The sequence below is a fragment of the Stegostoma tigrinum genome, chromosome 9, assembly GCF_030684315.1.
Source record: "Stegostoma tigrinum isolate sSteTig4 chromosome 9, sSteTig4.hap1, whole genome shotgun sequence".
Lineage (NCBI taxonomy): Eukaryota > Metazoa > Chordata > Chondrichthyes > Orectolobiformes > Stegostomatidae > Stegostoma > Stegostoma tigrinum.
The window spans coordinates 44,129,301-44,152,295 of NC_081362.1; the positions used below are offsets into that span (position 1 = coordinate 44,129,301).

Sequence of the window (22,995 nt, forward strand, 5' to 3'; positions counted from 1 at the left end):
TCCATTTAACTCCATACTCCCTGTCTCTTTCACTTTCCCTTCCCCCTGACTCAGACGTTTAAAGTCCTGCTGACCACTAGAACACTGGTTCCAGATTGGTTCAGGTGGAGACCATCCCAACGGTACAGGTCCTTCCTCTCACCTATCCCCTCCTCCCACCTCAAGCGCACCTCCATTTCCTACCTACTAACCTCATTCCACCCCATTGACCTGTCCGTCCTCCCTGGACTGACCTATCCCCTCCCTACCTCCCCACCCATACTCTCCCCTCCACCTATCTTCTCCTCTATCCATCTTCAGTCCACCTCCCCCTCTCTCCCCATTTATTTCAGAATCCTCTCCTCATCCCCGTTTCTGGTGAAGGGTCTAGACCCGAAACATCAACTTTTGTGCTCCTAAGATGCTGCTTAGCCTGCTGTGTTCATCCAGCTCCACACTTTGTGATCTTGGATTCTTCGGCATCTGCAGTTCCCATTATCTCTGATTCTTTAGAACATGTTGCCCCTGAGAGCTGTGGGAGCATAGCCTTTGTGTCTATTTAAAGCTGAGAGAGATAGATTCTTGATTAGGAGGGGAATCAAGAGTTATGGGGAAAGGGCAGGAAAATGGATGAGGAATGTCCGATGAGCCACGATATTTCTGAATGACAGACCAAGGCAGAATTGCTTATTCCTGTTTCTATGTCTTATGGTCTTATAATCTAAAAGCAGCACAGAAAATAATGAAACTGTGTTCCTGGTTCAAAGATGCAATCCATGATTATTCATAAGTCTAATGGGGATGAGATGCAAAGGAAGATCCAACAAGTCTTTATCCATTGAGGACAAAGCAGCCTGCTTGATTGGCACTGCATCCACAAGCATTCACTTCCTCCACTACCGATGGTCAGTAGCAGCAGTGTGTACAATCTACAAGATGTACTGCAGAAATTCACCAAAGATCCTCAGACAGGATCTTGCAATTGCGCGACAACTTCCATCTGGAAGGCCAAGGGCAGCAAAAATATGGGAACACCACCACCTCCAAGTTCCCCTCCCTGCCTCTCACCATCCTGACTTGGAAATATATCATCATTCCTTATGTAGAACATAGAACACTACAGCACAGTACAGGCCCTTCAGCCCTCGATGTTGTGCCGACCTGTCATACCAATCTGAAGCCCACCTAACCTACACTATTCCATGTACATCCATATGCTTGTCCAATGACAACTTAAATGTACTTAAAGTTGGCAAATCTACTACCGTTGCAGGCAAAGCTTTCTATTTCCTTACTACTCTCTGAGTAAAGGAACCACCTCTGACATCTGTCCTATATCGTTCACCCTAAGTTTAAAACTGTGCCCCCTCGTGCTCGCCGTCGCCATCCAAGGAAAAAGGCTCTCCCTATCTAACCTTCTGATTATTTTATATGACTCAATTAAGTCACCTCTCAACCTTCTTCTCTCTAACGAAAACAGCCTCACGTCCCTCAGCCTTTCCTTTGTAAGGCCTTCCCTCCATACCAGGCAACATCCTAGTAAATCTCCTCTGCACCCTTTCCAAAGCTTCCACATCCTTCTTATAATGCGGTGACCAGAACTGTACACAATACTCCAAGTGTGGCCGCACCAGAGTTTTGTACAGCTGCAGCATAACCTCTTGGTTCCGGAACTCGATCCCTCTATATTAATAAAAGCGAAAACACTGTATGGTCTTCTTAACAACCCTGTCAACCTGGGTGGCAACTTTCAAGGATCTGTGTACATGGACACCGAGATCTCTCTGCTCATCAACACTACCAAGAATCTTACCATTAGCCCAGTACTTTGCACTTTGGTCGAAGTAACCGGAATGCATCATCTCGCACTTGTCTGCATTCAACTCCATTTGCCACCTCTCAGCCCAGCTTTGCAGCTTATCTATGTCTCTGTAACCTACAGCATCCGTCATCACTATCCACAACGCCACCAACCTTAGCGTCGTCTGCAAATTTACTAACCCATCCTTCTATGCCCTTATCCAGGTCATGTATAAAAATGACAAACAGCAGTGGACCCAACACCGACCCTTGCGGTACACCACTAGTAACTGGTCTCCAGGATGAACATTTCCCATCAACCACCACCCTCTGTCTTCTTTCAGCAAGCCAATTTCCGATCCAAACTGCTATATCTCCCACAATCCCATTCCTCCGCATTTTGTACAATAGCCTACTGTGGGGAACCTTATCGAACACCTTGCTGAAATCCATATACACCACATCAACCGGTTTACTCTCATCTACCTGTTTGGTCACATTCTCACAGAACTTAATAAGGTTTGTGAGGCACGACCTTCCCTTCACAAAACCGTGCTGACTATCCCTAATCAAATTATTCTTTTCTAGATGATTATAAATCCTATCTCTTATAACCTTTTCCAATACTTTACCAACAACTGAGGTAAGGCTCACTGGTCTATAATTACCAGGGTTGTCTCTACTCCCCTTCTTGAACAGGGGAGCCACATTTGCTATCCTCCAGTCATCTGGCATTATTCCTGTAGTGACGAGTTAATGATCAATGCCAAAGGCTCGGCAATCTCCTCCCTGGCTTCCCAGAGGATCCTAGGATAAATCCCATCCAGCCAGGGGACTTATCTATCTTCACACTCTGTAGGATTTCTAATACCTTTCCCTTGTGAACCTCAATCCCACCTAGTCTGGTACCCTGTATCTCAGTATTCTCTTCGACAACATTGTCGTTTTCTAGAGTGAATACTGTTGAAAAATATTCATTTATTGCTTCCCCGGTCTCCTCTGACTCCACACACAACTTCCCACTACTATCCTTGATTGGCCCTAATCTTACTCTCGTCATTCTTTTATTCCTTAAATACCTATAGAAAGCCTTAGGGTTTACCCTGATCCTATCCGCCAGCAACTTCTCATGTCTCCTCTTGGCTCTGCTGAGCTCTCTCTTTAGGTCTTTCCTGGCTACGTTGAAACTCTCAAGTGCCCTAACTGAGCCTTCACATCTCATCCTCGGATAACCCGCCTTCTTCCTCTTGACCAGAGATTCCACTTCCTTCGTAAACCATGGCTCCTGCGCTCTGCAGCTTCCTCCCTGCCTGACCAGTACATACTTATCTAGGAGACACAGGAGCTTTTCCTTGAATAAGCTCCACATTTCTAATGTGCCCATCCCCTGCAGTTTCCTTCTCCAACCTATGCTCCCTAAATCTTGCCTAATCTCATCGTAATTGCCTTTTCCCCCAGCTATAACTCTTGCCCAGTGGTATACACCCATCCCTTTCCATCACTAAAGTAAACATAACAGAATTGTGATCACTATCACCAAAGTGCTCACCTACTTCCAAATCTAACACCTGGCCAGGCTCATTACCCAGTACCAAATCTAATGTGGCTTTGCCCCTTGCTGGCCTGTCTACATACTGTGTCAGGAAGCCCTCCTGCACACACTGGACAAAAACTGACCCATCTATAGTACTCAAACTATAGTGCTCCCAGTCAATATTTGGAAAGTTGAAGTCCCCCATGTCAACTACCCTGTCTGTCTCACTCCTATCGAGAATCATCTTTGCTATCCTTTCCTCTACATATCTGGGACTATTCGGAGGCCTATAGAAAACTCCCAACAGGGTGACCTCTCCTTTCCTGTTTCTAACCTCAGCCCATACTACCTCAGTTGATGAGTCCCCAAACATCCTTTCTGCAACTGTAATACTGTCCTTGACTAACAATGCCAAACCTCCTCCTCTTTTACCGTCTTCTCTGTTCTTACTGAAACATCTAAATCCCGGAACCTGCAACAACCATTCCTGTCCCTGCTATATCCATGTCTCCGAAATGGCCATAACATCGAAGTCCCAGGTACCAACCCATGCTGCAAGTTCACCCACCTTATTCCGGATGTTCCTGGTGTTGAAGTAGACACACTTCAAACCAACGTCTTGCTTGCCGGTACCATCTTGCGTCCCTGAAACTTTATTTCGGACCTCCCTACTCTCAACCTTTTCTATGCTCGACCTAATATTTTGGTTCCCATCCCTCTGCTGAATTAGTTTTTAAATCCACCCGAACAGCTTTAGCGAATTCCCCCCCCCCGGGATATCGGTGCCCCTCTGGTTCAGGTGAAGACCATCCTGCTTGTAGAGGTCCGACCTACCCCAGAAAGAGCCCCAATTATCCAAGAATCCAAAACCCTCCCTCCTGCACCATCCCTGTAGCCATGTGTTCAACTCCTCTCTCTCCCTATTCCTTGCCTCACTAGCACGTGGCACGGGCAACATACCAGAGACAACAACTCTGTTCGTCCTAGCTCTAAGCTTCCATCTTAGCTCCCTGAATTTCTCCCTTAAATCCCCATCTCTCTTCCTACCTATGTTGTTGGTGCCTATGTGGACCACGACTTGGGTCTGTTCCCCCTCCCCCTTAAGGATCCCAAAAACACGATCAGAGACATCACGCACCCTGGCACCTGGGAGGCAACACACCAACCGTGAGTCTCTCTCATCCCCACAGAACCTCCGATCTGTCCCCCTAACTATGGAGTCCCCAATGACTACTGCTTTGCTCCTCTTCCCCCTTCTCGTCTGAGTAGCAGGGACAGACTCTGTGCCAGAGACCTGTGCCCTACTGCTTTCCCCTGGTAAGTCGTTTCACCCCCCCCCCCCCCCCCCCACAGTATCCAACATGGTATACTTATTGTTGAGGGGAATGGCCACAGGGGATCCCTGCTCTGCCTACCGGTTCCCTTTCCGTCCCCTGACTGTAACCCATCTGCTTTTTCTTGTAGCTGAGGAGTGACTACCTCCCTGTAACTCCTCTCAATAACCCCCCTGCCTCCCGAATGATCCGAAGTTCATCCAGCTCCAGTTCTCTAACGCGGTTTTCGAGGAGGTGGAGTTGGTTGCACTTCCCGCAGATGTAGTCAGCAGGGACACTAGTGGTGACCCTTACTTCCCACATTTTGTAGGAGGAACATTCAACTGCCCTGAACTCCATTCCCATTATTCTAAATTCCCAAAGAGACTGAAAAATGAAGAATAAAAAATAAACTAGTTACCTTACCAATCTGTCGCACGGAACCTTTTTTCGGTTAGAGGAGGAGGATGGGTGGGAGACACTACCCGAGTCGTGCTTCGGGTAACGCAACCACACAAATATATTACCTCACTTACTCAGCAGTCCCGTGTCCGCTCCTGCTCAGTGTGCACTCCACCTATTCACGAGGTAAGTTTTTAAAGCAGTGACTCACCGGCTTCCCGACAGGCCCCTGGTCCAAGCTCCTTCACTGTTGCTGGGTCAACACCCTGGAATTCCCTCCCTAATAGCATTGTGGGCAATGCATAGCAGGAGCACTGCAGTGGTTCAAGAAGGCAGCTCATCACCACCTTATGAAGGGCAGGTAGGGATGGGCAAGAAATGCTGGCCAGCCAGCGACACCCACATCCTACCAATGAATACAAAAATAAAATTCTAACTACCCAGCTTTGAAGGTAGGTGCTATCTCTCTCTGGGGTTCATAAAATATCACAGGATACAACTGCTGAATTATTTCACCTGAACCCAAGTCGATGGGAAGAGACATAGCAGTTAGTGAAGCAACTTAAGTAGTAATCTGTTGTGTAAATTATAGCGTCCAGGAAATTTACAAAGGAGACTGGATTATATCAGAGCTGTTAGATTGGGTACTGGGCAAAATTTAGTGGGCTTGGGTGGTAGACCATGTGAACCATAGGAGGGTTACAGCAGAAAGAAGGCCATTCAACCTATCCTTTCATGACCGTTCTCAACTCAACTAGTTCACCTCTTCCACCTTTTCCCAGTAGCTCTGCACTTTTCTTTGCAAATAATTAACTAATGTCATTTTGAGGATTGAACGAGCTTCCCCCATACTGTCGGGCAGAGCATTCCAAATGCTAACCATTTGCTGTAGACAATGTAGTTAACTTAGCCACATTAGGGGCATGTAGATAGTCCTTGGATAAGCATATGGATAATGATGGTATAGCGTAGGAGGAGGGGCTTAGGTTAGTTCACAGGTCGGCGCAACATCAAGGGCCGAAGGGCCTGTTCTGCGCTGTATTGTTCTATGTTCTGTGGGTTTTTCAGGAGGTTTTCCTGATGTTGTGAGGTCATAGGTTCAGAAGATATAGGAGTGTAATTAGGCCATTCGGTCTACTGAAGCCTGTTCCTCCATTTGATCATGGCTGATATGCTCCTCACTCCCATTATCCTGCCTTCTCCCCATTATCCTTCAATCCATTACCAGTTAAGGATCTAACTCCTTTAATTTACTTTCTGTCCCAGCATCCACCGCACTTTGGGGGTAGTGAATTCCACAGATTTACAACCCTTTGGGACAAGTAGTTTCTCCTCAACCCTCTTTTAAATTTGCTAACCCTTATCCTAATACTATGACCTGTCTTCCTAGAATACTCTACAAGAGGAAGCATCTACTCTACATGTATTTTATCTATACCTTTTGTTATCTTGAATACCTCTACCCTTAAGGTGCTAATGTAGATTGTAAATAGTTGGTGTATCAGGACCGAATCCTGTGGCACCCCACTAGTTACTTGTTGCCACCCAGGGGAAAAAAAAACGTTTATCCGCACTCTGTCTTCTGTCCACCAGCCAGTCATCTATCCAAGCTAATAAGTTACCTGTAATCCTGTATGATCCAACCTTGTGAATTAACCTTTTGTGTGCCACCTTATCAAACACCTTCTGGAAGCCCAGATATATCATGTCTGCAAGATCTCCAATACCCACTTTAACTTGTTATATCTTTGAAGAACTCTAGCAAACTAGTCAAACGTGATATGCCCTTCATAAAACCATCTTGTCTCTAAGAATAGGGAAATTTACCAGTGGAACAAATTTAAAAGCTTTGTACATAAATCCATTGTCTGTCCTCAATCCTAATGGTCTGCTGAGCACCTATTCCCTATCAATGTTGATTGGTCTAAGTTCTAGCCTTTCTATTGCCTCAGACTTGCCCATTCCAATAGAAATGGTACTATTGTCCTCCACAATGAAAACTGAAAACTGGAGGAACGTATTGATTTAACATCTCTGCCATTTCACTGTTCCTCACTGCTAACTCTCTGGTTTCACCTTCCAAGGGACCAATATTCGCTTTAGCGACTCTTATCTCTTTCATATACCTACAGAAGTTATTTTGCAATCCTCGTTGATATTTTCTGCTAGATTTTATTTCATAAGTTACCTTAGCTGTTCATTATCTTTTTAGTATCCCTTTGCTTATGCTTAAAAGTTTCCCAATCCACCAGCCTGCCGCTGGTCTTTACGATATCGTATACCTTAGTTTTTGATTTTATGTTGCCCTTGACTTCCTTGTTTAGCCATGGATGTTTTTTATTGTCTTTTTACCATCTTTCTTCCTTACAGAGATATATTTTAGTTGTGAGGAATTGAGTAGCTCGTTAAACAACTGCCACTGCTCATTCGCTGTCTTACCTTTTAGACTCCTTGCCGAGTCTATTTGAGCCAAATTTGTCTTCATGTCTATATAATTTCCTTTGTTTAATTCCAGAGCACTACTGTGGGACTGCACTTTATCACGCAAAAACTGAATTTTGAATTCAATCATACTATGGTCACTACCTCCTAGAGGATCCTTAACTATGATGTCATTAATTAAAATCTCTTTATTGCACAACGCCAAATCCAGAGTAGCTTGCTCTCTGCTTAGTTCCACAATATGCCGCTCCAGGAAACAATCCCTAATACAATCAGTGAACTCTGCCTCCAGGCTACCCTTTGCCAATTTGATTCTTCCAGTCTATGTGCATATTAAAATCACCCATGATTATTGCTGGACCTTTCTTACAAGCCTCTAATATTTCCTGGTTTATGCTGTGCCCAACTGCGGAATTACTGTTTGGGGACCTATAGATTACTCCTACCAAGTACTTCTTCCCTTTGCTATTCTTTATTCCTACCCAGACTAATTCCACATCTTGATCTCCTGTGCTTATGTCATTTCTCATTACAGCACTGATCTCATCCTTCACCAGCAAAGCTACACCACCTCCTTTTTCCTTGCAGTCTATCCCTCCAAAATGCTGAATACCCGCGGATATTCAATTCCCAGACCTGGTCTCCTTGAAACTATATCTTAGTAATTGCTATCAAATCATACCCTTTTTTGTTTCTAGTTGTGCCATTAACTCATTACTTTTGTTTTGATTGCTTTGTGCATTTAGATACAAAGCTTTTAAATTTATTCCACTGGTAAATTTCCCTACTGCTTTATAAATCCTTGATGCATGAAGCCTGCCCTGTCCCTTCCCTTTTAATGTCTGGTAACCACCTGCCATATCGCTAACCTGCACTCTTACCCCCTCCTCCTTTAATTTGGGTTTTCTGACTTCCCCTACAACTGAAACATTCACTGCCCCCCTCTCCATTTAGTTTAAAGCCGTGTCTACAGCCCTAGTCATGCAATTCGCTAGGACTCTGGTCCCAGCACGATTCGGATGAAGACCGTCCCATCAGAACAGGTCCCTTCCTCCTCAGTGCCAATGTCCCATGAAACGAAACCCATTTCTTGCCCCAAATTTACCTGCTTAATCTTATTGACCATGTGCTAATTCGCTCATGCTCAGATAGTAATTCAGAGATTATTACCTTTTTTGGTTCTGCTTTCTAATTTAGTTCTTAGCTATTCATACACCCTTAGCAGAATCTCTGTCCTAGTTTTATCTATGTCATTGGTGCCTACGTGAACCACAACAGCTGGATCTTAACCTCCCACACCCAAGTTCCTCTGCAGCCCAGATGAGATATCCTGAACCCGAGCACCAGGTAGGCTACACAACCTTCAGGATTCTCGATCCTGGTCACAGAGAGCAGTGTATACCCCTAACTATATTATTCCCAATTACAACTACATTTCTGTCCCCCCATTTGCATGGCTCCCTGCACCATGGTGCTGCAGTCAGTCGGCTCATCCTCCCTACAGTCCCCATTCCTGTCCACACAACAAGCAAGACTTTCAAACCTGTTGGACAAGGACAAGGGCTGATGCTCCTGCAACTTTACTTCCCGGATCCTTCTACCTGCCTCACTCACAGTCACACCCTCCTGTCCCTCACCATTGGCTGAATTCAAGTTAGTTAGTTGAAGGGGTGTGACTGTCTGCTGAAACACAGCGTCCAAATAACTCTTTCTCCTCCCTGATGTGTCACAATGCCTGACGCTCAGAATCCAGCTCAACTCTGAGCCGGAGTTCCTTGAGCAGCAACGTTTTCCACAGTGGAATCCACCAGATCCCACATCATGCAGGAACCACCTGCCCTTCTATCCTCATTTTATTTAACTAGTTTTGAATTTGGTTTGTTTTCAGTTTTTAACTTTTTTTATGTCTCTGTTTATTATCTCAATCTACATGCGAGTTATAACCAATAATTTTACACAGATTCCAATTTAGCAGATTCGCTGTTAGCCAATTAAATCACAGCCTTCCTTTGACATCACTTTTCAGCCCCCCCCACACACAGACAGACACACACACACACACACACAGACAGACACACACACAAACTGTTGTTGGTTGTTGGGCCAATTATCTTAAGCTGGTGTGCTCTCTTTGCCAATGGGAATAATTTCTCTTACCATCTGCACTGCACTTTAAATACCTCTTTCAAATAATGAGCCTCGTCTCAATGTTCCCCTCCTTGAGAACAACAGCTCTAGCTTCCCTTGTAACTGGTGCCAGGTAGGTAGGATGAGGGGTAGAGTACCATGGGGCTGGGTGCTAGATGGGTCAGGAGTGGGTGCTAGGTGGTTTGTTTGCCAGCTGGGGAGTGGGTAGGGTACCACATTCCAGCTAAGTAGGCTTCCACTGGAGAGGAGGGAGAGTGACAGGTAGATAAGATACCAATTCAATTGGGTGCAGGATACAAGTTAACAAGGGAGACAGATAAATGATGCAGTGTTTGGAGTTAGTTAGGGTGGCTAGCAGAAATCAGTTCTAGTGGGGGTGAGAGATGGTCGGTCTAGCTACAGGAGGTATGTTGGGCTGGGCGTCAGTCAAGTCAGATCTGGTGCACAAGTGTCAGGTTGTGTCAAGCGGAAGCATCAGGGGTCAAATTTTGGCCAGTAGGTGGAATGTGTGTGCTGTTTGTGCGCATGTGTTTATGTGTGTGCTTCACTAATTTCGAGGTGTATGCGTTAATCACGATCTGGGGGTTTGTAATTGGGAAGGAGTAGATGGATGTGTGTGGTAAGTGTGGGGTCTATTGAATAAATACTTAGGAGTTGGAGTGTGTATTTTAAAGTTTAACCTTTCCTGAGTAACTTGCTATTTAACTTCATCAAAACCCTCTGAATTCATCAAAACCAAATGAAAACTTTTGGAGATTTGGGGTCGAGCAATTGCGCAGTGGAACCTTCTAATTTCCTGGGCAATTCCTTCAGAGTCTGCTAGAGTGGCTATTCCACAGGGTCCTCTCGTGCACTTCCCATCTATGCTGGAAAAGCAAGTGTTTAGTCAGTGGAAAATCTGGCCAGTATGTTATGGCAATCAGACCTGGCTGAAAAAAAGGGCTGGGCTAGGTATTAAACATTCCTCAATGCAAGTATTCGGGAAGGATGAAAAGGGAGGCTGGAGTGCAGAATTGTTATGTAGAACTCTGTGGTGCTGGGAGAGAAAGGATGTTCCAGAGTTTCAAGGGCAGAACCTATTTGGCGAGAGCTAAAGATCAAAAATGGTGCAATTGGTCAGTGTGGTTTACGGCCTACCAACAGTGAAAGGAGCAAAGGCGTAAGGAAGTTACAGAGAGGGACAAAAGTTATAGTGTAGTCATAAAGGGAGCTTTAATTAACCAATACAAATTGGTAAAGTCATAACGAGAGATGGAGGGGGGCAAGATTTCCTGTTCGTCAGGATATTGAGTACAAAAGCAGGAAGTTATGATGAACCTGTATAAGACACCCATTAGAACTCAGTTGGAGTATTGTATACAATTTTGAGTACCACGCTTCATGATGGATGTGAGCTCATTGAAGAAAGTGCAGTAGAAGTTTACAAGAATGATTCTAGGGATGAGAAACTTCAGTTATGAGGGTAGATTGGAGAAGTTTGGACTGAGCTGGTGAAAAGTATTGTTTTGTGTGCTATCCAAACTAATCATACTTAAATACATCCTGGTAATAGAACAAAGAATAGAATTACAGCTGCTGAGAAGGTGCAGAGAAAGATCAACTCTAATATGAGAGGTCTGTTCATAAGTCTGATAACAGTGGGGAAGAAGCTGCTCTTGAATCTGTTGGTACGTGTTTTCAAATTTTTGTATCTTCTGCCCAATGGAAGAAAGTGGAAGAGAGTATAACCGGGGTGGGAGGAATCTTTGATTATGTTGGCCACTTTCCTGAGGCAGCTTGGCTGGACATGCCAGCATGCTGGCAATGTTGTGAATAGTTACTGCTTGCAGCTGGCTTGTATTGCTTAGAGCAGGGATGCATTGTTGTGTTTGGGCTCTATAATGGAATTGACTCCTTGTCGTTGTTTGCCGTAACTGATTACTGTGTCTTTGTATAAGTAATAGTTGATTTTTCATCAGTTTTTAGAAAAGGAATTCTTACATTGCAGGTTTTTCTCTCGTAATTTGCCATCACACAGTTAAAATATTTTGTAATACAAGAAGTGGAATTCAAAATTTGGGTCAATTTGTTCCTTGATGGATCTAGGACAGCAAACAATGGATATGAGAAAATGCTTAGTTAGGAAGATTTCTGCAGATCTTGTGCTGTAATTATTAATGGGAATTGTTCAATATATAATTCCTGTCAGGAATAATTTCCTGTCAGAATTGGCTTGTAAGAATGGCTGGGGTGGTAGATTGAATGGGTCAGCACAATATTTTTTTTTCACCTCTGGGACACTGATTCAAATCCAGTAAGCTATTGGTGGAAAGTTTTCCATTTTACTTCAGCTTTTACGATCTGAAGTTCAAAGATTTTTGTGTAGCCCTGATTCAGTCACTGTAGATCTGAGCCTGCAACCCATTTAAGGTAGGGAGGGGTAATTGGTGGATGGTGATGATGGGAGAAGAGGATTTGGGACTGCCACTCTACAAATGACTTGTAGATTTATTTCACACTGACCTTTTTGTCAGAAATGGGGAGCTTCCCTGTACTGACATCCTTCATTGTGACAAATATAGTATTTACTGTTATATTCCGAAGAGACTGTTGGGGAAAGAAGAAAACAACAGATTTTAAGGCTGCAACAATTTTGCAAGGTTCATTCGGCATAGCACATTTTTAAAAATGTATCAATAAGGATGATTTGACATGAGTTGATATTTGGGAAAGATTATCAGATAGTAAAATAAATCGGGGAGCTTGTATGGCACCTGTAACACTTGAACAGATTGTGTGGATCTTTTGGAATTCTCTATCCAAGAGGACTGTGGGTATTCCATTATTGAGCATTATCAAAAGACCTTTTAGGAGACTAAGGGAATTGAGGTATAAAGGAGTCGGATAGGAAAACAGAACTTTTGTAAAATTCACTGCAGATCTTAGAGAAAGGTTGAACAGCCTTAAGGGACTGTATGTCCTGCTCCTGCTCCTATATATTCTTGTGAAGAAGGCTGTACCAATATATAATAATTACAATTCTCAAAATAAGTAAGGAATCAAGGCTTGTTCTGCAACTTAATAATTTTTTAATATCAATGTTTGCTCCTTGTCTTGCCTGAAATTTGCTGAGTACAGTTGCACAGGGGCTGGCAGTCCCTTAGAACTTTCCCTAAAAGTTAATGGCATACTGGATTTTTTTTTGCAGCGGAAGTGGCAACTGGACGTCAATTTCTTACATAATGCAATAGGAATTCTGGGGAAAAAAAGACTTTAGTAGTGAGGCTATTGGACTGAATTTTTCTTATTTTGGGCTGTATTCAGAGAACTCAGTCTGTCATGCCCCCTCATGACTTTTCTGTATCAGTATTCAGCTATTCAAACCATTAGCTATCCAGCCAGTCTCTCTAGCACCCTCCTTGTAGAATCAGGCAGCGTATGAAGCTGAAGCGCTCCCTGTTGCCAGGATCTCCAGTTGTTTATCACTGCTGACGTCACATGTAAATGCCAGTTGCACATTAAGTTCTGATGCTGCAAGCCAGAACTGCTCTGCACGCTGAGGTCTTGTAATGTTATCTTAAGATATAGGAAGAATTAGGCCATTCAGCCCATTGAGTCTACTCCATCATTTGATTATGGCTATTATGTTACACAACCTCATTCTCCTACTTTTTCCCCATAACTCTTGATCTCTTTATAGATCAAGAACCTATCTGTTTCTGTCATAAAGACACTCGGTGACTTGGCTTCCAACAGCCTTCAGTGGTAATGTGTTCCACAAATTCACCAGCCTCCGACTGAAGAAACTTCTGATCATCTTAATTCTAAAGGGTCATCCCTTTGCTTTGAGGCTGTGCCTTCAGGATTTAGTCTCACCTACTGATGGAAACATCTTCTCCACGACCACTTTACCCAGGGCTCTCAGTATTCTGTAAGTTTTTCAATCAGGTTCCTTCCTCATTTGCCTCAACTCCATTGAGTATAAATCAAAATCCTCAACCATTCCTCACATGACAAGCTCTTTATCGCTGGGTTCATTCTGTAAACCTCCTCTGGACCGCCTCCAAGCCCAGCACATTCTTCCTCAGATACAGGGCCCAAAACTGCTCGTAATGCTCCAAATGTGTTTACGGCCTCAGCAGTACATTCCTGCTCCTGTATTCTAGCAGTCTTGAAATTAATGCTGATGTTGCATTTGCCTTCCAAACTGCTATCTGAACCTGCATGCTAACCTTAAAAAAAATCCTGAACAAGGACTCTTCCCCCCCCGTCCCCCCCCAACCACCACCACCACCACCAAGTCCCTTTGTGCTTCAGAATTCTGAAGCCTTCCCCCATTTATAAAATAGCCTACACCTCTGTTCTTCTAACCAAAGTGCATACCCTCTCACTTACCCATATTTTATTCTATTTAGCACTTTTGCCCGCTCTCCTAGCCTGTCTGTCCACTTCTGCAGCCTTCCTACTTCTTCAATGCTACCTGTCTCTCCAACTATCATCTGCAAACTTAGCAACAATGGAGTCTCATCACCTGATTCAGTCAGCCTGGATGAAGATTGCATCAACCCAGACTGCAATGCCCTGGGTGAAATGAAGTGCTCAGCAGTGTAGGATGAATAATGCGCTCTGCAAGGCTCTCGTGATTGCATGCACCAATGTCCAAATAGTGGCTCTTGCCCTTCTCTTCTTCCCAAACCACTAACCCCTCCAGTCTTTTCCACTTTCTACTCAGTCATTAGGGCCATCATACCACCTTCCCTACTTGTGCATCACCATTAACTCCTTTTCCACTAAACTCCATTTGAGCTTTGCAGGAAACATTGATCCAACTCCCAAACTGATGGTTCCACTGCACCCTAACTGACTTGGCTGTAATGTCTGAACTGATTTGCAATTGATCTGTGAGGCTGACCATACCTAACTCCTGATCTGGATTTTTTTTTGTAGTCTCATTGGTGCCATTAAGGAGCAGTCTCCTTTGACTTTCAGACATGGCCATGTCTGACATGGTTGAAGCCATGCAGTATGTTTACTCTGTAAGCTGCTGCCTGTGTTGATGGTGTGACATTGACATAGCATTGTGCTATGCAGCAACATGTCCACCCGTTTGATTGTCTGAAATGTTACAGGTTGCTTTTCCCTCTGCACTGAAATGCAACACAAGCCGTAACAGCTGACAGCCAGAAGTAACTACAAAGTGGAAGAGTACTTAAAAAGAAGTGCACCTGTATAAATGCATGAGATACATGTGTATCCCTGTTAGCAAAGCCATCTGGCCGAAGTATGCATGTCATAGGTGAAGTCCTGAAGGGATGAAGATAGTATGTAAATTGGTCTGATAGTGGGCATGATAACATGGTGTTTTTGATGATCTACTGAACATCACTTGTGTGGGTGAAATGTGGAGGAGGAAACAGTGTCCATGGAGCATGAAGGGAAGTTACAATGAAGACAAAATTGGATGAAGGCCCAAAGTAGCAGCAGGCGATCAAGTGGTTCTTGATCTGAATTTCAAGTGAGAAACGGTTGCTGTGGTTTTTCGGGAAAGGAGAAGAGAACTACTAGCTGCATAGAAATGAGGACAGTTGAGCTATTTTTGGGATACAAAAGCATGGCAGTAAACTGCTTAGTGAGGCTCTGATCTTCCCATTTAAACTCCCAGGAGAAAACTGGGAGGAAAGATTCTTGACTAGAGGTGTATATTTTGTCATTTTTGCATTGTTTTTCCAACTTTATTACCATTGTCCAAGCCACTCAAGGGAGCAGAAAATTCTGCCCTTTTTTAGCTTAGTAGTGTTGGAACAATCCCATTGCCATGCCAGCAGAGAAGGTTGGAGTTTCATAGAACAATTCCTACGGGTGGACACGAGTAGACGTAAGCTGTTGGTGTTGTATACTTCACTTATCATGATCATGGAAGGATTAAAACAAATAGCATTGTTCTTAGTTTATTACAAAATCATCTCGATTTCATCCCATTTTGTTTTGTTTCTCGTGTGCATGATATAGAATATAAAATTGTGTATGATATTTCAAGACTGAGCAGAACTTTTAAAACTTGTTCCATGAATGTTTATAATTGGTATTCTTGATTAATGTGGACTATTTAGGATGGTGGGGGAGGGAGAATGGTGGTGTTGTGGGCTTGTTTTATGTCACATGCCAATGGAATACAATTTCTTATTTTTGAAGTTCTCCTCATCATTCATTTTAAGTCTGCGATTGTATTCGAGTTTTTGAAATAATTTGGTAAGCAAAATGTATCATTATTATGAGACCTATTAATATCTTTCAGGTCTCTATATTTTTGATAAGCCATGGCAGAGTGTAATGGTTTGATCAATGAGTGTCCACTTCTGATACCTCAGAACAAACAGAAGACCGTGTTCGATGGCTTCATTACAGTTAAGGTACAGTCACTGTTAAAATGTGGTTGGTTAATACCAGCATCACTAACAAGTTTGAATTGCAGTTTGTGGAAAGCATTCCAATGAGAGGACATATGTGGTAACTGTACTCGCTTTCTCTCTTTGTTTCCTACTTTTTCCACTCCAACCCAAAATTCTAGAGTTTTGTAGCACAAGGAATCCCATTCAGCTTGTCATTCCTGAAAGAAAGCTATTGTCCCATGATTGTACCCTTTCTGTATATCCTTTTATGGTTCCCTTTTCAAATATTTATGAAATTACTTTTAAATGCATTTTGCTCAGACTGACCCATTACAGCAAAACATGTCCCAAAATATGCATTTAACAAAATATAACTCTAACCTTTTCATCATATTTCTGGTGACAATCTCATATGCCATGATCACATCTCATTGATGAATAGAAAATACTTTTCCCTATTATGTAAGATTTTGATAACAAATAGGGAAAAGTTTAGATAATGTTTTTAAATGTATTCTTTCTTTTGACTGCATCTTTCCAGGACAAGGAGTTTCGTATAAGAATACTGTTACCAGAACAGAAATGTTTGAGAAATGCAAGGTATGGATTCCTTTATTTCAAATACAGCATTTGCACTGTGTTTTGAAATTTGCCACCTAGGCTTAGTTACTAAGCCCCTCAAGTTTTGACCTAATCTAGCCTGGCGTTTTAGTGCAATACTGATGGAGTACTGCATTGGTAGGTACCATCCTTCATTTGGATACTAAATAATAGGCCCATCCAAGTGTTCAGGTTCTTGCTGAAGATTCAGTGACATTTGTTGTTTTAAAGAAAATCTTGCATATTTGTCGTTTTTCATTGCCTGGCGGCACCCCAAAGCAGATTACAGTCAGTGTATTGGTTTTGCAGTGTCTTTCAATGTAACAATGTGGGAAGCATGTCAGCCAATTTGCACACAGCAAGTTCCTGAATGATACAATAACAAGAGAATTTTTTTTGCTGCTAGGTGAAGGGTAGAGAGAGTACCAAGGAGAACTGTGCTATTTAATGACATGGGAACTTTGACCGCCACTTGAGAAAATAGGAGGGGACTCGGTCTGATTGCCTCCTCCAAAAGATGGCATGTCAGGAAGCATTCCCTTCATAGTGCCTAAAACATTGGCATACACAATAGGATTCAAATTTCTGGAACGGACGATGAACCCATATTCTTCTGAATCAGCGGTAACATAATTCTACTAGGCTGTCTTTGATGACTGAAGAGTGCTTGAATAAAATAGAGTGCTCCTCATCGTTTTGACCCCTGATTTGCCCACCACAAATACACTGAACTTGTTCTGTGCCAATTGGCTTCTACATTTGGTGACAGTCAAAACAACTCCAAAAAGCCTTGTATGAAGATTATGACATTTTTCAGTAATAAGTAAGTTTTTCTGTAAATCTGTCAGAGAACGTAAAATGCAAGCAGTTGTGTTTATTTATAGGTAATGTGACAATACCATGACTTTACGAGGTATATTTTGTCCTTTTTTTATGGAGAGGTTGCCACAAAGGTGAAAAGTGGTCTGTTCCAAGCTGACAAAGTAAATAAATTTTGAGGCATTCTTGCAACAGTTAAAAGTTGGTGCAGTGGGGGGAGGGGACGAACTGGGCTGGTTTTGGGGAACCCACTCAGTTCACAATAAACAACTGCACCTCCCAGTCGCAAACCATTTCCACTCCCCTCCCATTCTTTAGATGACATGTCTATCATGGGCCTCCTGCAGTGCCACAATGATGCCACCCGAAGGTTGCAGGAACAGCAACTCCTATTCCGCTTGGGAACCCTGCAGCCCAATGGTATCAATGTGGACTTCACCAGCTTCAAAATCTCCCCTTCCCCACCGCATCCCAAAACCAGCCCAGTTGGTCCCCTCCCCCCACTGCACCACACAACCAGCCCAGCTCTTCCCCTCCACCCACTGCATCCCAAAACCAGTCCAACCTGTCTCTGCCTCCCTAACCTGTTCTTCCTCTCACCCATCCCTTCCTCCCACCCCAAGCCGCACCTCCATCTCCTACCTACTAACCTCATCCCACCTCCTTGACCTGTCCGTCTTCCCTGGACTGACCTATCCCCTCCTTACCTCCCCACCTATACTCTCCTCTCCACCTATCTTCTTTTCGCTCCATCTTCGGTCCGCCTCCCCCTCTCTCCCTATTTATTCCAGAACCCTCACCCCATCCCCCTCTCTGATGAAGGGTCTAGGCCCGAAACGTCAGCTTTTGTGCTCCTGAGATGCTGCTGGGCCTGCTGTGTTCGTCCAGCCTCACATTTCGTTATCTCCCATCCTTAATTACCCTTGTCTAGGTGATGGTGAGCTGTCTTTTTGAACCATTCCATTATGGGTGAATAGGTCCCTCTACAACGCTGTTAGCGCCATACATAAAGTCGTACAGCACAGAAACAGAAACAGATCCTCCAGCCCAACGCGTCCACACTGACCAGGCATCCCAATCTGACCGAGTCCCATTTGCCAGCATTTGGCCCCTATCCCTTTTAAATCCTTTCTATTCATATAGCCATCCAGATGCTCCACCATTTACTCTGACAGCTCATTGCATGCACGCAGTACCTTCTGTGTAGAAAATGTTACCCCTTGGGTCCTTTTAAAACATTCCCCTCTCACCTTAAACCTATGCCCTCTAGTTTTGGACTTCCTCACCTTAAGGAAAAAGTTCTTGTCTATTAACTCTGTCCATGACCATCATTATTTTATAAACCTCTCCAAGTTCACCTCTCAAGCTCTGACACTTCAGGGGGGAAAAAAAAGCCCCAGCCTTTTCAGCCTCTCACTATAACACAAACTTTCCAGTCCTGGCAGCATTCTTGTATATCTTTTCTGCAGCCTGTCAATTTTAATAACTTCCTATAGAAGGACACCCAGAATTGTATGCAGTGTTCTATAAGTGGCCTCACCGATGTCTTATACAGCTGCAAAATGATGTCCCAACTCCTATACTGCTCTGACCAATGAAGGCAAGTGTACCAAATACCTTCTTCACCACCGTGTCTACCTGTGACTTCGCTTTCAAGGAACTACGCATTTTCACCCCTAAGTATCTTTGTTCGGCAACACTCCTCCATGTCCTATGATCTACTGTACAAATCTGCCCTGGTTTGCCTGACCGAAATGCAGCATCTCACACTTATCTAAATTAAACTCTGTCTGCCACTCCTTGGCCCATTGGCCCATCTGTTCAAGGTCTTGTTCCACTCGGAGATAATCTTCTTCACAGTCCACTAGACCACCTATTTCTGAGTCATCTGTAAGCTTACTAACCATGCTATGTGTGGAACACTGGAGTGGCTGCGCACACTTGTAGCTGAGAAGGACTGTTGGTAGCCATCCCGTCATGGTGGCCATCAATATTACAGCTGCCTTGAATTTTTGAGACTCTTTTCAAGGAGCAATTGGTGATTAGTATGACACCTCCCAATCTTTGATCTATGAATCCATCTGTGATGTTACTGATGCTCTTTTCTCCAGATCACCTGCTGTTGGTATTCTTCCCCTGTGACAAAGAGGTTCAAGCAGCGTCAGCAGTGGGATTCTCCACTATTGTTCGCCTGTCCCTAGTGCAGGCTACCATACTGTGCGTGGCTTTGAGAGTGTTGTATCGTCAGCCTGCAGAGTTCATAAGCAGAAAAGCTTTCCACTGCATCAGTATTCAAATCGTATGTGATCATTAATGTCAGTTTTTGGAAGCCTACCCAGGTGATGTAGTGAGGTGTCTCCAGCGTGTGAGTAGAAATCACAGCAGGCAGCAAGGGATTTGTTATTTGAGAGGATGAGGTACATGAGAGCTGTTGAGTAGGAATGATGCATGCAGTAATGAAATTTTTAGTCCCTGAGCTCAATGAGGTAGGTTTGCAGCAGCAGAGTGACACAATGACCATGGTGGCCCTGTGTGTGTGTGTGGTAGCAACAAGAGATTGATAGTAATTTGAGGAGCACAGGGTATTGTTCATCTCATTGCACTGCATTCCATTTTCTTCTAGGCCACTGAACTGATCTGGGCCCCTATCATACTCCAGGTTGTTGTCTGGCGCTGTGGCTACCTTTCATGCTCTACTAGTAAAGGTCTTGCCCTTCTTTCCATTACTCTATCCACCAGCACCTCTAGCTCCTGTCAGTGAAGTGGGAAGTCAACGTGCTGTTTTTGGCTTGGAGTTGAATTGGGACACAGCTGGAGTTGCCCAGGTGGCTGGTTTATGATGTAGAGTGACACCAACAGCATGGGTTCAATTCCTGTGCCAGTGGAGGTCAACATGAAGGACACACCTTCTGGACCTCAGACCTTGCCTGAGGCATGATGACCCCCAGGATAGAATGACTACCAGTTGCCTCTTTCTAATGACGCTTGCCTTATGGTTCTCTGAGATTATGGTAACTTTACCTATGATGCCAGCAGTGTGAACAGCAAGATCCTGACAGTGGCAAGCATGTCCGCCTCTTGATTCCTTCAGAAGTGTATTAAGGAGGGTAGTTGCATAATTAATGCAGTCATGAGTAGATGATTGGCTCACAACCACTACTCTTATCCAATGTTCACTGCAGCCCTTGAATCTTTCTTGATAAAGCACTTCAACTCAAAATAGAAAAACCAAACCTGTTGGCTCCTAGCATAAAAATCGATCCAAGGAATATCTGAGAAAGAAAACTGCCACTCCTGACAATCTTTAAAATAAAAGCTGTTTAGGAAGATGGGAGGCTGGGTATAGACATTCACGTATTTGGAAGCCTAGAGAAGGGGGCATTGAGACCAATGCTCTTTTTTTTAAGCATTATGCAGATTTTGTGCAGAACTACCTTGGTTGCTACATCTTGGGAGAATAATTTTTCTTATTATTCGAATAGGCAGAAAACTTTAGTGGAAAATGGTTAATGGAATACAACTAAAATTCATGAATTTACAATTTAATTTATTGTGAAAATTATAAATAAACAACTGAAGGGAAAGATGAAAGTTGATGCTTCTGACATTTGTTACTAATACAGAAGTTCATTTCCTGCAAAATTTTACCATTTATATGATTATATGTTTTATGAAAAGTAATCAAGTTTGAGTTTTTTTTAAAAGTACTTTTAATAGACTAGGTAAAACCATAGTGACCTTTTTGAGTGTATGCTAACTGTGAGAGCTGAAATAGAATCTTATTAAATCTTTGCTGCCATTCCTTTTGGGGATGTTTGGTTTTGTCAGAAAGCAGGTACACTAACTGCAGTAACAGGTAAATTTTATTGGCCAGTCTTGACCCGAAATGTTAACATTCAGTCATTTTGAATTGCGTTAAACTGGATTACTATCAAAACCTGTTAGATTTGGAATGTTTTCAAATGCAATGAATTCTGTTTTTTATTTTGAAATTAACTTAAAATAATATCCCAGACTGCCTAAGGGCTGAAAAGTCAAATCCAAATTCAATTAGTCAGGTTCCTAAGACCATGTTTTTGACCGTTATTGTAAGGTTTCTCTTCCTGTAGACTGATAATGCCTTAATGAGTTACGAACCTCTTATACTCCCTTTCTGAAGTGATGAAACCTATATGTTGTTGTATTGCTTCAAAACGCTGCAATTTATAACTTGAAAATTACAAAATTCATTTTTTTTTATTTTTATGCTTTTAATCTGTTGAAGACTTCAGTGCAGCTGGCAGTTAAAACAAATCTTGCGTGGATACCAGCATGTAGTAAAGCAGGTAATGTGCAAAATAATGGCTTCAGTAGTGTAATAAAAATTTAGAGGTTGCTATAAATTGTCTCTGAAGGAAAAATGATCTATTTGAATATAATTTACGTTACTAAAGGAGAAGTACTCATTTAAAAACAAAATTGAAGCTCCATTAATGTGAAGACCACGAACAGCAGAAAGTTTAATAAGCATCAGAATTTTTTAGATTATAGCAGGTTAAGGTAGAGTATTTTCTTTACGACATTTAGTTGTGCTGCCATGCTTTGTGCCATGCTTTTTGCATACGAAGGCTGATGTCTAGGCCACATGTGAATCAAAACTAAAAAGCTACTTGAACAGAGATGGTAGGAACTACAAATGCTGGAGAATCTGAGACAACAAGGTGTAGAGCTGGATGAACACAGCAGGCCCAGCAGCATCAGAGGGGCTACTTGAAGACATAGTATTTGTAATTAGATCTTAATATTTCATCTGAGAAATAAAACAATGTGTTCAATGTTTTTAGCCAGAAGTAGTAGCTAGGTGTTTGTGTTTCATCTTTCAACATTTCTTGCTATTATTTATCAGCATAATAAATGGATGTTTCATTGTCTATTTGTAGGTTAAACTGCACTAATCCCTTCAGTTAGCACACATCCCTATTCATGTTCAGATAACCGACCACATCAAAGGAAAGAGTTCATAGCCCTGAGACAGTGTTGCTGTTTCTGTGTAATGATATTTATCTCATTAAAAAGGAAAGTTCTGTGCTGATGAGTAACTGTATTTATCTAAGCTTGTCAGTTGACTTGTCTAAATCATGTAATGAATTTTTTGTCTATGAAGGAATTGGAAACCAGAAAAATTTTACTGTATTCATGGTGTTCAGCAATAGTCTCCCCACATGAATATAGAACATAGAACATTACAGCACAGTACAGGCCCTTCGGCCCTCGATGTTGTGCCGACCTGTCATACCGATCTCAAGCCCTTCTAACCTACACTATTCCATGTACGTCCATATGCTTATCCAATGACGCCTTAAATGTACCCAAAGTTGGCGAATCTACTACCATTGTAGGCAAAGCGTTCCATACCCTTACCACTCTCCGAGTAAAGAAACTACCTCTGATATCTGTCCTATGTCTTTCACCCCTCAATTTAAAGCTAAGCCCCCTCGTGCGCTGCGTCACCATCCTAGCAAAAAGGCTCTCCCTATCCACCTTATCTAACCCTCTGATTATTTTATATGTTTCAATTAAGTCACCTCTCAACCTTCTTCTCTCTAATGAA

The 22,995-nt window shown here is 42.9% G+C and overlaps 1 protein-coding gene across 3 annotated transcripts in view; it reads left to right on the forward strand.

Annotated features, from left to right (window-relative positions):
• fancl (FA complementation group L) overlaps positions 1-22,995 on the forward strand; it is a 120,869-nt gene that overhangs the window by 18,522 nt on the left and 79,352 nt on the right. For 2 of the 3 annotated variants that reach the window (XM_048536517.2, XM_059648511.1), the window contains exons 1-4: positions 15,151-15,472; positions 15,893-16,007; positions 16,528-16,586; positions 21,670-21,730. In XM_048536517.2, the coding sequence (XP_048392474.1) occupies positions 15,915-16,007; positions 16,528-16,586; positions 21,670-21,730 (213 nt within the window). In that variant the 5' untranslated portion in view covers positions 15,151-15,472; positions 15,893-15,914. Of the gene's footprint in view, positions 1-15,150; positions 15,473-15,892; positions 16,008-16,527; positions 16,587-21,669; positions 21,731-22,995 lie in introns of those variants that run through there. The other variant, XM_059648510.1, reaches the window with a different exon arrangement.